This window comes from Sus scrofa, chromosome 12 (genome assembly GCF_054392235.1).
Source record: "Sus scrofa isolate SSC_HxYL_T2T_F1_AM1 chromosome 12, Sscrofa_HxYL_maternal_Yorkshire_Landrace_v2.0, whole genome shotgun sequence".
Taxonomy (NCBI): Eukaryota; Metazoa; Chordata; class Mammalia; order Artiodactyla; family Suidae; genus Sus; species Sus scrofa.
The window spans coordinates 53,580,219-53,596,749 of NC_139394.1; the positions used below are offsets into that span (position 1 = coordinate 53,580,219).

Consider the following 16,531-nt stretch of genomic DNA (forward strand, 5'->3'; position numbering starts at 1 on the left):
CAGCTGCTCGGAAGCTCCCCTCAGAGATCTGAGCATCAGATATGTGGTCATTGCATCTTCTGAGCTCCTAGGTTCTGGTAAAACTTCCTTTTCTTTCTATTTCCCTAGTCCTACAGGAAGCAGCTTCTTCCTGCAGTTATAATCTCTGAGTTACCTTGGCATCCATCTCTTTCCCCTTTAGTGTCTTTCAGGATATACCTGTGTATCTACTTCCCTGTTTTAGATCTTCTTAGTTCAAAAATACCAGATGTGATTTCTATTTCCTGCATTGACCCTAGCTGTCCGGAATTGACATACCAGTTATATGTCTTTTCCAGACAGTCAATCTCAGGACACTGATGATGAAATAATTTTAATTATAATGTTAAAATGACTCCAAGACAGCATGTTTGACTGAATCAAAGGGAGATGGGTGAGACAATGAATGACATGTAAGTGCAATAATTTTTATTTGCATTTAAAGTTATAAACATACATGTAGATTCTTATGATTGTTGCAGGGAATTTAGGAGGAGAGGTCAACTTTCCTTGTCTAAATTCAAACAGAAGAATAATGTGAGATGGATAGAGCAGTTAAGGCATATGGAGTTCTTCCAAGAGTCTACATCCTTAGCTTTTTTTTTTATACTGTTCTCTTTGGCACTTAATATTTAATTATGGAAAATATTTGAAATATTGCGTACTAGTTGGCCTTCTTGAGTTTACCTATAACATCAAAATTATGCAGTCATCAAAGCTGTTGCATTCATTAGTTAAACACAATATTTCAGGATTCATTAACTCATTTAATACAGATTTATTAAGTAGTTACTATATGTCAGTCCTGTCTAAGGGCTGAAGATGCAGCATTGAACAAAACAGATCTCAGATCTTCATAGTGTTGTAAGGAAAGGCAGAAAATAAGTTTATGCTTTTTTTTTTTTTTAACTGGCTAACCTTCAGCATTCTCCACATGAAATACTTTCATTCCCTTCATGTTTTGGTCATTCATTTACAGAGATTCATACATATTTGTAATCACATCCTTCATGGTTAAAAAGAAAATAATTGGGTATTTCTTATACTTGGTGTTTTATTTATTTTATTTTATTTTTGTCTTTTTTTGCTATTTCTTGGGCCGCTTCCACGGCATATGGAGGTTCCCAGGCTAGGGGATGAATTGGAGCTGCAGCCACCGGCCTACGCCAGAGCCACAGCAACGCTGGATCCGAGCCGCATCTGCAATCTACACCACAGCTCACGGCAACGCCAGATCGTTAACCCACTGAGCAAGGGCAGAGACCGAACCCACAACCTCATGGATCCTAGTCGGATTTGTTAACCACTGCGCCATGATGGGAACTCCATATACTTGGTGTTTTAGAGACCCAGAAATCTTTAAAAGGTGAATTATGTCATTTTCCAACAGCTTGGGTCAAATTCTTGGCAATCTGAATCATCTATAGAAGATAATAATTTCATATTTTCACAGACAGTTAAAAATAGTAGATAGGAGTTCCCTTTGTGGCTCAGTGGTTAGCGAATCCAACTAGGAACCGTGAGGTTGCAGGTTCGATCCCTGCCCTTGCTCAGTGGGTTAAGGATCCGGCGTTGCTGTGAGCTGTGGTGTAGGTCGCAGACTCGGCTGGTATCCCACGTTGCATGGCTCTGGTGTAGGCTGGCGGCTACAGTTCCAATTGGACCCCTAGCCTGGGAACCTCCATATGCCATGGGAGTGGCTCAAGAAAAGGCAAAAAGACAAAAAAAGAAAATAGTAGATAATAAAACTTGCAAGCTCTTCCAAGATATACTCAATCTATTTCTTCAATATGTTACCCTATTTGGAATTATGATATTTTAGGACAATCACTTATGTGTTATTAATATTTTCTAAAAATTTTTATAATTTTTGAGTTCCCACTGTGGCACAGTAGGTTAAGGATCTGGCATTGCCACAGTTTGTAATTGTGGCTCGGATTCAATCCCTGCCCGGCAACTTCCATGTGCCAGAGGTGTGGCCATAAAAATGTTTCATAATTTTACCATGAATAGAATCAAATCACAGGTAATAGAGTTCCTTAGTAGATGCTTTAAATACTGCCGGATTAACTACTTCTTTTGGGGGAATATCACCTATGTAATTAGGGCTGGACATACAAAATCAAAGTCTCATCTTTCCTGAGCCATGCTGAAAAAACACGGTCAGATCATTTTCAATACTGCTCTTTTTTCTTCATTTATTATCTGGCACCCATTTTTTGGTTACTATAACTTTATTTCATGCTACAATTAATTAAATAAGCACTTTATCATATTAATTAAGTCAGAAATTTAAAATGCAGTAACTGTTGATGAGTGTCATTTTAGTAAGACTTTAGGGAGAATCTTTTACTCCTTAGGAGCAGTCTACTTTAATTAATAATACAGAAAGAACAGAAATATCTACTCAAGTAATTTCCTTTAAAGCTTTTAAAGGATCAGGACATAATGTCTAATCTGATTTTGTCTATGATTATCAGATTACAATCCAGAGACATATTTGATTATAGGATACACTTTATATGACCAAGGTTGTGAAAAGTACATGATGCGTTAAGACAGCTCCTGCCTTCAGAGGTTTGCAGGCATAGTAGGGGTGATTAGCACAATGGTCCACATAAAAACTGACATTTGAATAGTAATTTATATCCTTCAAATCAGGAACTATTGTGATTCTCACATCCTGTGGCTGTAGAAGGGCAGATGTTATTATTATGACTAATACGTAGAAGTAGAAGCTGAGCCTTAGACCTTCTCAACTTTACTCTGATAGTCATTGACTTAGGGGAAATAAGAACCCAATATTCCTGTGCTGCTACTCTGCCAAATGGACAGTAGTGTGTACAAAGTGATCATTTCAGTAAGACGTATCATATATTGCTACAAGATTCATGAGAAAAGTGATTTCTAGCTGGAAAGATCAAAGGCACCTTCTTGGAGGAGAATGACATTGGAGATGGATTTCCAAGTACATCCTAATGGTAACCTCAGTCTCCAGTGTATGATGACCTCACACTGGTTGTGAGGTGCTCTTGCTGAAGAGTTTCCCCAGGGCAGCCTTCATGTCTCTATTCCTCAGACTGTAGATGAAAGGATTTACCATCGGAGTCACGGCCATGTACATCACAGTTATCATTGCATCCTTGAGGCTGTAACTCGTCAGAGGGCGGAAGTACATGCCCATGACTGTCCCATAATACAGGGAAACAACTGTGAGGTGGGACCCACAGGTGGAGAAGGCTTTGCGCACACCCTTGGTGGATGGAACTCGTAGGACCGTGGAAAAGACCTGAACATAGGAGAGGATGATACATAGTAATGGCACGGAGAAAACACCAACCCCCACGTACATCATCTTCACATTGAAGTGGATGTCGGAACAGGACAGCTTGAGCAAAGGGACAGCATCGCAGTAGAAGTTGGCCACTTCCTTGTTTGCACAAAAGGACAGACGAGCCGTGAGCAGGGTGTGGGGGACAGCATTGGCATTTCCAACCACCCAAGATCCAGCAACTAACAGGACACAAGCCCGTGGGCTCATGATTGTTGTGTAATGAAGTGGGCGGGTGATGGCCATGGCACGATCATATGCCATAGCAGCCAGGATGTAGCTATCCGTGTTACCTAAGGCAATCATGAAATACATCTGTGTTAGGCATCCCCCAAAGGAGATGGCTTTGGTGCCCAAGAGATGGTTGGCCAGCATCTTAGGGATGGTTACAGAGGAAAAGAAGATGTCAACAAAAGAGAGGTTGGCAAGGAGAAAATACATGGGGTTGTGAAGGCGAACGTCACAGTGAATGGCCAAGATGATGAGCAGGTTTCCAATCAGTGTGATGGGGTAGATGAATAGGAAAAGGAAGAAGAAGAAGTCTTCCTGTTTCTGCTGACCACTGATTCCCAGGAGGATGAAATCCAGGGCAGAGGACTGATTTTCTTCCCTCATAACTCCTTTGTTAAGAAAAGGGGGGAGGAATCAGGACTCATAGTGAAGTCACCATGTGCAAGGATCGTTCTTATCCACGATTTTGAACTCACATGTCCAGCCATCTCTAACTGAGTTTACTGAATATGGAGATAGCTGACCTTTTGGGGAAACATCCTTGTTGATCAGTGAAACTAGTTGTCAGTTAACCCAGAACACTCAGGTCTAAGAAGTGTGCAACCTGTGACTCAAAGTTGCCCATCCATCCCCAATCTCAGAATTACTACCCAAACATGTAGGATTTAATCAATTAACAAGTGCTTGATTTTCACATTGCATGTGCTAAACGCTCTGTTAGGCTTATGGAAAAATCACAAGTTTTGGAAAATACAATTTTTAATGCATTTAGTCAACATGTAAGACATAGTCTCTGCTCTCAGGGACCTTGCAACTTAATGAAGAAGCCAGAATTACACACTAATTTTATTACACATGATAAGCAAAGGACAACATTTTGGAGTCTTTGACAAGATGCTTGGGTGCAAAGGGCATGGTAGTGCAAGGACTATGTAGGAAATGAGGAATTGTTCCAGTGACCAAACTCATAATGATCACAGAGCCCAGGCCAGGCAGTAAGAGGTGTCTACACCGACACTGGAAGATGGTACGTCCCAAGGACCACTGGTTTTAGGTCCTAGCAAAAACAAGCCTGGCGAATTTCCTCCCCAAGTGTTCCATTTTCAAAGAAGACTTTCACCACTTCCTTTGGTAGGCTTTATCTTTTTGGAAAACGCTAATGTAGTAATATAACATAGATAATTGGAAAGCTTTTGTCTTTGGTTGTCTCTTCCCTTTATTATTTCTTTTGGCGGTTCGTTCAACTCCATAGTCACTTTAACTACATCTTAGTAAACTCTCATGTCTGAGTCTGTAGGCTTCATCTCTCTTTCTCATATTTCTATGTTCCGCCATCCTGCCAACGTGTCTGTCCGAGCCCCATGCACTACACATCCAACCTAAGTGGTTTACTAGCTTATTTGAGGTGGAAAAGAATCAATGTTTTAGGAAAACAATATATATATTTTTGTCTTTTTGCCATTTCTTGGGCCACTCCGGCGGCATATGAAGGTTCCCAGGCTAGGGGTCCAATCGGAGCTGTAGCCACTGGCCTACACCAGTGCCACAGCAACACGGGATCCGAGCCGCGTCTGTGACCTACACCACAGCTCACGGCAACGCTGGATCGTTAACCCACTGAGCAAGGGCAGGGATCGAATCCACAACCTCATGGTTCCTAGTCGGATTCGTTAACCACTGCCCCACGACGGGAACTCCGGAAAACGATATTTTAATCACCCCCAGAGAGATCATTATGGAATAGTGTTTATTTATGAACCAGTAAATGTGTACTAATATCTTTTGAGTTAAATCAGGGTTTATTTCTTGGGGTCCCCCCATGTGGGATGCTTCCAGGCACACTCACCCAGTTTATCCATTACTTCTACATCTGATCCGGTTGATTCTTCATTTAAAATAATTTATACATGGAGTTCCTTTGTGGCACAGCAGTAACCCACCCGACTAGTATCCATGAGGATGTGGGTTCTGTCCCTGGCCTTGCTCGGTGGGTTAAGGATCCAACTGTGAGCTGTGGTGGAGGTCACAGATGTAGCTCCGATCTGGCATTGCTGTGGCTGTGGAATAGGTTGGCAGCTGCAGCTCCAATTCCACCCCCTAGCCTGGGAACTTCCATATTCCGCAGGTGTGGCCATGAAAGGCAAGAAAAAAAATTTTGAAGAAAAAAATGACCAAAGGCTCCATTCGTCAAATTCAATAGTGGGTTTTTGTTGTTCTCTTTGTCATTCTGATATTTTAATCAAAACAAATAAATATACTTTAAAATAAAGATTTCAAAGATTTGTGTAGCTGTGGCCATGGAGCAAGGTGGCCGAAGTCCATCTCACTGAAGATAAGAGGTAGAGTGTTGCCTGGGAATAGGCTGAGAATTTACACTGGAGAGAGGAGTTTACACTGGGAGATGCTTAAGAATGAAGGCTACACTGGAAAAATGCTTCACGTTAGAGGAAGCAAAGCAGTTAGTAGATGCAAGTAGGGATGGATTTTAACCCTGTTTTGCTAATGTTATTTAATTGTTCGGTGCTGCCCACCCCCACCCCCGCTAATTCATTTTATGTATACCTGCTCTTTGACCCAAAGGTGATCTCCAGCCTCTTAACCGCTCTATTGCCTTTCAGGTGGAAAGCCCAGCAGTTCTGGCACTTCTGTCTCTCACCAGCATGCATCCCATGGCCATACACCCTTCCAGAAAACTTCTACTCTCAGATAGTATGTCTATACTTGTACGTCCCTCATGCTACATAGTCAAGGAATAGTGGAGAAATCACACAAATGTGGCAGATCAGCCCAGAAAAGAAATCTGGGGTTATATTTTGGAGAACTTTGAACATACATAAGGCCTTTGTGCTTCATTCACTGCATACTCAAAATTAGTATGGTGGGTGTGGACTGCACTACCCATTCTGATAATAGAGATAGGCAATTGTTTGTTCAAGATGAGTATGGGTATTTGGGCATATAAAATGACTGATGATGAAAACAACATTTAAAATGATGATTTGATGTGAGGACAACAACAAGCTGGTTGAAAAAAAGTTAAAGATTTTAAGAAAAAGCTGCACAAGAAAGGGGTATGTGTTCGGTATACTCAGCGTGAAACCTGAAGACACAGGGAACTAGAAGAGAGATGCTTCTGAGCACTGGGACTTCAGCATCTGCAGTATTAGGTGTTAATGCAGCGTCACAGGAAGAGATGATTTCTGCTGAAACCTGGAGGGGGAATTACAAGAACCATAGGCCCCCAGAGAGAGGAGCCGGGAGGTGTATCAGCATGAATGCTACAGGTGGAGGGAGAGCCTTGAATCACTATTAAACCAGAGTTCCAGGTAAAGCTGGGCTGCTAAAATCCATATTCCCGGAAAGTGTTTATATTCTGAGGTACTGGTCTTATGAGTATGATGGTACTGAGTACAGTTTTGCAGAAGAGGCCAAATGCTTCCCTTTGGCATCAGGGGTGGCTGTCAAGGCCAAAGAAATGTCCTCTAAGTGCCTTGACCCATGGGCTCTTTGACAATGACATAATTTTCTGAAGGGGTCTGTTTGCAAGGTGGATTTGTAGCTCCTCTCTATGAAAACGGGTTTGGAGTTCCCATTGTGGCGCAGTGGTTAACGAATCTGACTAGGAACGACGAGGTTTCGGGTTTGATCCCTGGCCTTGCTCAGTGGGTTAAGGATCCTGCGTTGCTGTGGCTCTGGTGTAGGCTGGTGGCAACAGCTCCGATTAGACCCCTTGCCTGGGAACCTCCATATGCCATAGGAGCGGCCCTAGAAAAGGCAAAAAGACAGAAAAAGAAAAAAAAAAAGACAGCAGGCTTATGTGAGCACATGTGCTGTGCGCGCATGCGTGCACACACACACACACACACACACACACACACACACAAACACACACACACCCCATATTATTTCAGGAAGTAGGGAGCTGAGGACTCTTATTACTAAATCAATACTACCCCTTCTTCATCCTATTTTCATGGATAAGGGCCCAAGAATAAGAATAACCACTGTCCCCTCATCAGATGGAGAGTCTCTCTGTCTCCCCCCACCCCCATTCTGTTTTGTCCATCATCCAATCTTGAGATCTTGCATTCTGGATTCAGGCCGAGGTTTGAGTCCTTGTTTTGCCACCTCTCTGTGTGACTGTAGGCCGTTCAATCCACCATTATTTTTAATCTCACAAAATAACTTACCTCTTGGGTGTTGTGAGGGTCAAAGAAGGTGATGCCTGTAGGATCGTTACTGGCTGTCTGCCCCTTGATGTCGCTGTCATAAGCGTCTCTTCTCCAGCATCCACAGCTCCTACCTGGGGAGTCAGCTCAGATGCTACCACCAGCAGGTCTAGCACATGTTAGCATTCTTTTGGGGGGGGGCAGGCATGCTGGAGAAAGTGCCAGTAGTAGTCCCGGAGCGTGGGTCTCCGGTCCTGTGTTCCTGCGGCAGAAGAGACAGGACAGGGATGGTTTGGTAAGAGGAGCTCCGAATTTTCCAATCGTGGAGCAGAAGGGGCAGAAGGAGCTGAGCTGGATGGGGCCTGAAGACAAGGACTCCTGCGTTCTTCTCAAGGAAGCAGAATGGGTCACAGGATAGAGGAAACGGTGGCTTATTCACCAGGTTATAAAGTCTCTTGAAACATGTGCTTGCTGAGACTCATTAGAGACTCCGATGCTGTGCCCTGAGGGGATAGAGATTTTCTCAAGAGAAATTGTCCTCAGAGATCTTTTCTAGAAGGAAGAATGGTCCACAGCATTTCCCAGAGAGGGTGTGTCCAGGGTCCAAGCCCTAGGCTGACTATTCTGGCCTCTTTGCTGGAATGTGGGCCCCTGTCCTTTGCGTCAGCAGCAACTGAAGCCAACCCTTGGGCTATAAGAACTGTGGTAAAATTGAGCTCCTGGTCTTTATTCTAGGCTATGATGAAGCCTGTATAGTGTTCAGTGTCGAAAGAAGGAGACGAATTCTATTTTATCTTTGGTCTGTGATTTGTCTTGGGGAAAGTTTTGGTGGAAGTTACACTTTATTTTTTCTAGTGTTTTGATCGTAAGTCTCTGAATGTGTTAGATTCCTAGAGAAGAAAAGGACCTTGATCTAGTCCACCTCATGTATGTGCACCTTCAAAACAGCCCGGATTAATGGTCATTATGCTAGGACTTAGCCCCTGCTCTAGTGGAGGTTCCTGTGTTTCTATAGAGAAACATGGTGAAGACTGAAAGCTCTGGTTGGGCTTCATCCCAGACTCTGCCTCTTACTGGCTATAGTTAGTAATGTGTGTGTGTGTGTGTGTGTGTGTGTGTGTGTGTGTGTGTGTGTTTATTAAAGTATAGTTGATTTACAATGTTATGCCAATTTCTTCTGTACAGCATAGTTACCTGGTCATACATACATATATACATTCTTCTTCTTGTACTATTTTCTGTCATATTCTATCCCAAGAACTTGGATAGAGTTCCTTGCACTGTAGTGTAGGACCTCATTGCTTATCCATCCTAAATGTAAAAATTTGCATCTACCAACCCCAAGCTCCCCATCCATCGCACTCCCTCCCCCTTCCCCCTGGGCAACCACAAGTCTGTTCTCCATGTCTGTGAGTCTGTTTCTGTTTTGTAAACAGGCTCATTTGTGCCCTATTGTAGACTCCACATGTAAATGGTATCACATGGTGTTTGTAGTTAATATTATGTTGCTAATGGTCAGCCACATTGTAGCACGTCTCTGTGGCCCTCTCAGAAAAAGGGAATTCTTTCCCAGCTGGAGTGAGAGATTTTAATTAGCAAGGACATTGTGTTTCAGCTACACCATGAGGGCAAGGAAGACTATGTCTGACTATGTCTGGGGTGAACTTAGTATTTCCCTGCCCGTACCAGAGATGAGTAGAGAGCACAGCAATTTTTTAAAAAGGCAACACTAGTGAGACTCCTCAGGAATGAGAATGTGGGTAGTCTTACTAGGTGAAGACCAATGCCAGTGATCTGACAGCTCTCCCAGAGATCTAAGCATCAAATATGTGGTCATCCCTCCTCTGAGCTCCAGTGTTCAGGTAACACCTCCTTTTGCCTTTTGTCCCCCTAGTTGAGAGAGGATGTAACTTCTTTCTGAAGTCTTTAGTCTCTGGGTTATCTCAGAATCTTTTTTCACCTTTTATTTCCCCCTTTTCTCTTGGGGGATATACCTATATCTCTAATTCCCTATGTTAAATCTTCTTGATTTCAGCATACCTGTTGTACTGTCTGTTTCTGGAGTAGGTCCTTATTGACATTCCAGGTATATAATAGTTGTCATATCCAGTATGATTATGCATAGTCATGATCTATTACAGTTTAGAGACTAATATTTTCCTATCTTCATTTTGCTTTCCACCAGTATTCATTGGGTGCACTTTATTTGACCATGACTGTGAAAGGTACGGTAACATGTTAGGACAGCTCCTGACTTAAGAGGCATGCCATTTTAAACATAGGCGTCAAGTAAAAATGACATTTGAGTAGTGATTTCTAGCTTTAATAGCCTGAACCATTGTGATCCTTATGACACTAGCAGAGCAGGTATTATCTTTACTATGTGTGTGTAGAAGCTGAGCTTCAGTCTTTCTCAGCTTTCTTGTAACAGTCACTTGCTTAGCTGGGCGATGAACCCCATATTCCTGCCAAAACAAAACAATGTGTGCAAAGTGGTAATTTCACTAACATGACTCATAGTTGTTATAAGATTTCTGAGAAGAGGAATTTCTCGCTGGAAATTGCGAAGGCAGCTTTTTGGAGGGAGATGACATTGGGGGTGCATTTCCAAGTGCATCCTAATTGGGGACTGTAGCCTCCAATGGATGACTTCACGTTGGTTTTAAGGAGATTCTCTTGCTGCAGAGTTTCCCCAGAGCAGCCTTCATGTCCCCATTTCTCAGAGTGTAGATAAAGGGATTTAACATCGGGGTCACGGCCGTGTACATCACAGTTATCACTGCATCTTTGAGGCTGTAACTCGTCAGGGGGCGGAGGTACATGCCCATGACTGTCCCATAATACAGAGAAACAACTGTGAGGTGGGACCCACAGGTGGAGAAGGCTTTGCGCACACCCTTGGTGGATGGAACTCGTAGGACCGTGGAAAACACCCGAACATAGGAGATGATGATACATAGTAATGGCACGGAGAAAACACCAACCCCCACGTACATCATCTTCACGTTGAAGTGGGTGTCGGAACAGGACAGCTTGACCAAAGGGACAGCATCGCAGTAGAAGTTGGCCACTTCCTTGTTTGCACAAAAGGACAGACGAGCCGTGAGCAGAGTGTGGGGGACAGCATTGGCATTTCCAACCACCCACGACCCAACAACTAAGAGGACACAAGCCCGTGGGCTCATGATTGTTGTGTAATGAAGTGGGCGGGTGATGGCCATGGCACGATCATATGCCATAGCAGCCAGGATGTAGCTATCCGTGTTAGCCAAGGCAATCATGAAATACATCTGTGTTAGGCATCCCCCAAAGGAGATGGCCTTGCTGTGCAAGAGATAATTAACCAGTGTCTTAGGGATGGTTACAGAGGATAAGAAGATATCGACAAAGGAGAGGTTGGCCAGGAGAAGATACATGGGGTTGTGAAGGCGACTGTTGCAGCAGATGGCCAGGATGATGAGCAGGTTTCCAGTCACTGTGATGGGGTACATGAACAGGAAGAGGATGAGGAAGAGGGTTTCCTGTTCCTGATGACCACTGACTCCCAGCAGGATGAAATCCAGGGCAGAGGATTGATTTTCTTCCGTCATCGCTCCTTTGTGAAGAAGGGAGGAGAAGAATCCAGAATTATTAGGGACGCACTGTGTCTAACACCTTCTGTATTCACCACATTAGGTCATCTGTGTTTATACTTGGACATGCTGCATCCAAAGACAGTTAATAATGGTGGAAAAACATCTCTGTTCACCAGTTGGACTCACTGTCAGAAAGCCATTTACCCATGTCTACGACGTGGTCATTGTGAATCAGAAGTGCCCATCCTCCAGAGGCCAGACACCTTGGATTTAAGTATTTAACAGATAATTAAACTTAAATTTGCAAGTGTTAGATACGTTGTTAGGCCTCATGCCAAAACCACGAACATGTCAAAAATACAGTTTGTGTATTCATTTATTCAATATCTATGACATAGTCTCTGCTATGAAGAAACCAGGTTCTCACACTAATTTTTTTTTATGCATTATAGGGAAAAGACAGCATTTTGGAGTATTTGAGGAAGGCATTTCATTACAAAGAATGTGTTATACATGGAGCATCCTGGAGAATTCGGTTCTACTGACTGATCCCAGAAGTATTAGGTGTCTACACTGGTGTTATATGATTATAAATCCGAGAGAAAACTGGGAATGGATTGTAGCAAAGCAAGCCTAGTCACATTCCTCCCCAAGTATCCTGTTTTCAAAGTGTATTTTTACTATGTGTCTTTTCTAAACCCTTAGGTGTATGTAAGTAGAATGCTTTTCTCTTTGGTTTTTCCCTTCCTTGGCCTCATTATTTCCTCGAAGGAGTCATTCGGTTCTATAATGTCTTCAGCTACTGCTTAGTCAGGTCGACATCTGTCGATGTAACCTCTCGTTCCTCTCATTGCACATTTGTCACACCCTAACATGCCCAACCGAACCCCATCCACTGCACACCCAACCTAAATAGTTGGCAGGTTTTTTGAAGAGGAAAGCTGTACCTTGTATATTTTCATCTCCTGCAGCGAGGCTCTTGTGAAGTATTGTTCATTTTGTGTACCAATCAGCTTGCACTCAGTATTTCTTGAATTATATCCAGGTTTACCATATGGGCTTCCCACATGCGGGGTGCTCTTAGGCACTCTCATCCTTCACTTCTCCATCCTGTCTTCTTGATTTCTTCATTTAAAATAATTTGTATCTATCTCAGCTTTTCCACTTTCTGTCTCAGTGCTGTAGTTTTGACCACCATCATTTTCTCTCTGAAATATTGAAATGCTGCCTTACCGGCTAGACTCCTGGTTCCCTCCTCTTTGGTATCTTGCACTTCATGGCCTTGCTAAGTGTTGGAGAGACTGCTAGCTGCTCACCCGAGTCTACTGGGTTTGCTTGTTGGGCACTCAGCTAGACTCTATTTCCTGGCCTCTATGTTGTGGACATGTAATTGAGTTCTAGCCAGTTTACCTGTGTGTTCCAGTTCTGGGCATCCTCCATACTCTCTTTGCCCTTGTGTCAGTTGAATTAAAATGGCCAGGAGGCTGAATGAATGGTGGGGGTCACAGGGTGGTATGAGCCTGTGTCTTTAGTTCTCTACATCCAGGAGAGCCACGACTCACCAAGAAGACACCTACTGGAATTGCCACATAGGAGAGAAATAAGCTTTTATTCTTTTAAACCATGACACATTTTTTTGATGTTGTTGCCTTTTTAGGGCTACAGCTGTGGCATATGGAGGTGCCCAGGCTAGGGGTTGGATTGGAGCTACAGCTGCCAGCCTATGCCACAGCAGCATAGGATCAGAGCCACGTCTGCTACCTACACCACAGCTCACAGTAAAGCTGGATCCTTAACCCACTGAGCAAGGCCAGGGATCGAACCTGCATCCTCATGGATGCCGGTGAGATCCATTTCTGCTGAGCCATGATGGGAATTCCCCTTACACATTTTTTTATCCATTTGTTATTGTAGTCCATTAGGTCCAAGTAATTCACATTTTTCTAAAGAACTGCTACTCAGCAATGAATTCAACGTCTAACTAACTCGATCACCAGTTCTCATTGTCTACCATTGTATATATGAATGATATGGGAGGACTTGGGATGCAGACCAAACTAATTTTCCCCCAAGTGTGATGTGCTTTTTCACCTTTGCACCCAAAGGAATTTAATTTTCTCACTTCCTTGAAATGCCCTTAAGCCCCCTGCAAAAATCACTTGAAGGGTTGCCCTGTTCAACAGAGCACTATAAACATTTTTTCTTTGTCATGTAAGAAGTAGAAAGCAAAGAGCAAAATGGAGCAAATGCACAGAAATTATGGTTGTCTACAATGAAAATGTAAGGGAATACATGGATAAACTAATTCATTTCAGGAAGTTAGCTATATATAAATCAATATTAAAAATAATCAATCCTGGAGTGCAGTGCAGTGCAGTGGTTGACGAATCTGACTGGGAACCATGAGGTTGCAGGTTCAATCCCTGCCCTTGCTCAGTGGGTTGATAATCTGGCATTGCCGTGAGCTGTGGTGTAGGTCACAGACGTGGCTCAGATCCTGTGCTGCTGTGGCTCTGGCGAAGGCCAGCGGCTATAGCTGCAATTCGACCCCTAGCCTGGGAACCTCCATATGCTGCAGGAGCGGCCCAAGAAATGGCGAAAAGTCAAAAATAATAATAATAATAATCAATCCTGTTCCAGTACTTCAGTAACAATGAATTAGAAATTATAATTTCAAAAAATCCCTATCCATAGTAGGAAGAGAAATTTTAGATTCTCAGAATAATTCTAAGAAAAGCACTTCAGGAGTGGTGTCAAATAGGAGTTCCAGTCATGGCTCAGTGGTTAACGAATCCGACTAAGAACCATGAGGTTGTGGGTTCAATCCCTGGCCTTGCTCAGTGGGTTAAGGATCCGGCGTTGCCATGATCTGTGGTGTGGGTTGCAGACGTGGCTCGGATCCTGTGTTGCTGTGGCTCTGGCATAGGCTTGGCAGCTACAGCTCTGATTCGACCCCTTGCCTGGGAACCTCCATATGCTGTGGGAGTGGCCCTAGAAAAGACAAAAAGACAAAAAAAAATAATAAAAAAAAGGTGGTGTCAAATATTACAACATTTTATTTAATGAAAGAAAAAAATACCTAAAGTAATGTGGAGATAAGCACTGTTAACAGGAAAACCTGATGTGGTAAAAATGTCAGTTCTCCAGTTAATCTGTGGATTTGGTGCAATCCAATGAAAACACCACAGTTTTCCTTTACACATAGGATATACCAAACCTATCCTAAAATTTGTGTAGAGGAATGAGGATCCAAGAAGAGCTAAATCAATTTCAGACAAGAAGGAATGAGAATGGAATTACCTCATCAGATATAAACATGATTTACTCTGATAATACAAACAGTACAGTTATACTGTTAGAAGGACTGAAAAATAGACTATGTAACAGACTAGGGAGCTCAGCACAGACCCAGCATTTATGAGAAACTGCTGTATGACACAGGGTGGTTTAGATATGAGCAGGAAAAGGATGGACTGTGTATTTAGCAGAGAGTTGTGGGATAACCGGATACCCATTTATAAAAATAATACTGAAAAATAGTATCTAGAGAATTCACTGAAGGAACAAAACTTCAAAATTGTAGAAGAAAAAAGAGAAAATGTGTTTATAATATGTAGGTAGGACTTGATTTCTTAAACTGAACACAAAACATGAGACAATACTGTAAAATTTAATTACCTTCAAACCAAAGCATTTGTATGAAAACACAACCCAAAAGAGGGGGCAAGACAGATCATGGATTGAACAAGTTATTTGCTCCACATATATCAGTAAAGGATTAGTATTTGGAATATGCACGAGTCCTATAATCTAGGAAGAAAGGAACCAAAAATATAATAGGAAATCATGGACAAAGATGAGAACAGGCAAGTCATAGAAGGGGAAGCTGATGTGGTCAATAAACAAACAGACAAAAAAGATATTCGACTAAATTAAAAATCAATTTAAATTGTTCATTCAGAGGGTATACAAGTATAAGAGTCTGATAATTTTAAGTGTTGGGAAGAAATGGAAGAATTAGTATTGCCATTTCAGGAAAAATTAGCCCATCTCTGGAAGAGTTGGACTTCGTACACCCATGATGCAGCAATTCCACGTCTAGATGAGACCCTAGAGAAACTCTGACATATGTGTTCAAGGAGAAAAGGATGAGTGTTATCATATAGGAAACTTAGAAATGGCCTCCGTACAGAGAAATGGTTAAGTAAATTGTGCCCATTTCTTGTTAATGAATTCTGTACAGCAGTAAAGACTAACTGAATTCATATAGTGAAAGCGAGCGAATTCATATAGACACATTTTTAAAAATAGAATGGAACAAAGCAAGTTACTGGAAGATATAGTCCACATCACACAATATATACACACTTTAACACATAAAAATACAACACACGCATATGTAGTAAAAATATATATCCTAAATGGGAATATACTGTCCACCCAAGAGATTGCAGTTTTCTCTGGAATGTGAGGGAGAAAAATGTAACTTTGGATGGAAAAAGAAAGTATTTTCGAATGCATCTGTAATATTTATTTCTTTAAAAAAATGTGGAGCTAATTTGGCCAAATCTTATATTTTAAAAATCTAGATGATGAGTTTTGTTATGTTACGCTCTTTGTCATTCTGATGTTTTAGTACTATCATCAGCAAATTTAATTTAAAATTAATATTTCACATGTGGAGTGATATTTGGTCTAGAGAGTGGCCATGGAGTTGGATGACACAGGTACATTTTTCACTGAATGCAGGAGATAAAGAGAGTGTTCCTTGTGAAGAGGTTAAAAAAAAAAAAAAAAAAAAAAGGAAGCTATTTACACCGGGAAGGGGGATCCAGAGGCCAAATACAATGTTCATCTAGACTTATTTATAGAGATGTCTGCTTACTGGACCCCAAACTGTATTTATAAAATGCAAATGTGATTGTGTCTGTCTCTCTAAATTTACTCCTTGTCTAGCCATCACCTAAAAGATGAAGTGCAAGTTCCTTATCATGGAGGGAATACTCAAGGACAAATTGTTAAGAAAATGGAGGGTAACTCCAGGCAGAAATGTGTCATTTACCTTTATCAGAAGCTGAGGATACAGGCAGGGGAATAGGAGGAATTCACTCAGGAAAGGAGGTTGTGGGTTATTTGGTGGTGGGTTTTGACCAACAGTAATTTGTCCTTCCTTTGGTACGAAGGTGGTAGAGTGGATCTGAGCAGAA

The 16,531-nt window shown here is 42.1% G+C and overlaps 2 protein-coding genes across 3 annotated transcripts; both read right to left on the reverse strand.

The window, feature by feature from the left end:
• Window positions 1-409: 409 nt before the first annotated feature.
• LOC100516511 (olfactory receptor 1A1) lies at window positions 410-7,383 on the reverse strand. Its single transcript, XM_084985691.1, has 2 exons — window positions 1,698-7,383; window positions 410-1,120 (listed from the first exon to the last, which is right to left on the reverse strand). Exon 1 carries the CDS (start codon window positions 3,962-3,964, stop codon window positions 3,029-3,031), a length of 936 nt encoding a protein of 311 aa, XP_084841817.1. The 5' UTR covers window positions 3,965-7,383; the 3' UTR covers window positions 410-1,120; window positions 1,698-3,028.
• Window positions 7,384-8,678: 1,295 nt separating this feature from the next.
• LOC110256081 (olfactory receptor 1A1-like) lies at window positions 8,679-16,127 on the reverse strand. 2 transcript variants are annotated; one of them, XR_014821599.1, is made up of 2 exons: window positions 13,873-16,127; window positions 8,679-9,120 (listed from the first exon to the last, which is right to left on the reverse strand). XR_014821599.1 is itself a non-coding variant. In XM_084985684.1 (2 exons), exon 2 carries the CDS (start codon window positions 11,337-11,339, stop codon window positions 10,401-10,403), a length of 939 nt encoding a protein of 312 aa, XP_084841810.1. In that variant the 5' UTR covers window positions 11,340-12,688; window positions 13,873-14,848; the 3' UTR covers window positions 9,336-10,400. The 2 variants fall into 2 exon arrangements, 1 of the variants encoding a protein (XP_084841810.1); XM_084985684.1 differs by lacking the exon at window positions 8,679-9,120 and adding an exon at window positions 9,336-12,688 and having other exon boundaries at window positions 13,873-14,848.
• Window positions 16,128-16,531: the final 404 nt, after the last annotated feature.

Coding starts and splice junctions, on each gene's coding strand:
- LOC100516511 (XM_084985691.1), bottom strand. CDS start 3,964: ATGAGGGAAGAAAATCAGTCCTCTGCCCTGGATTTCATCCTCCTGGGA.
- LOC110256081 (XM_084985684.1), bottom strand. CDS start 11,339: ATGACGGAAGAAAATCAATCCTCTGCCCTGGATTTCATCCTGCTGGGA.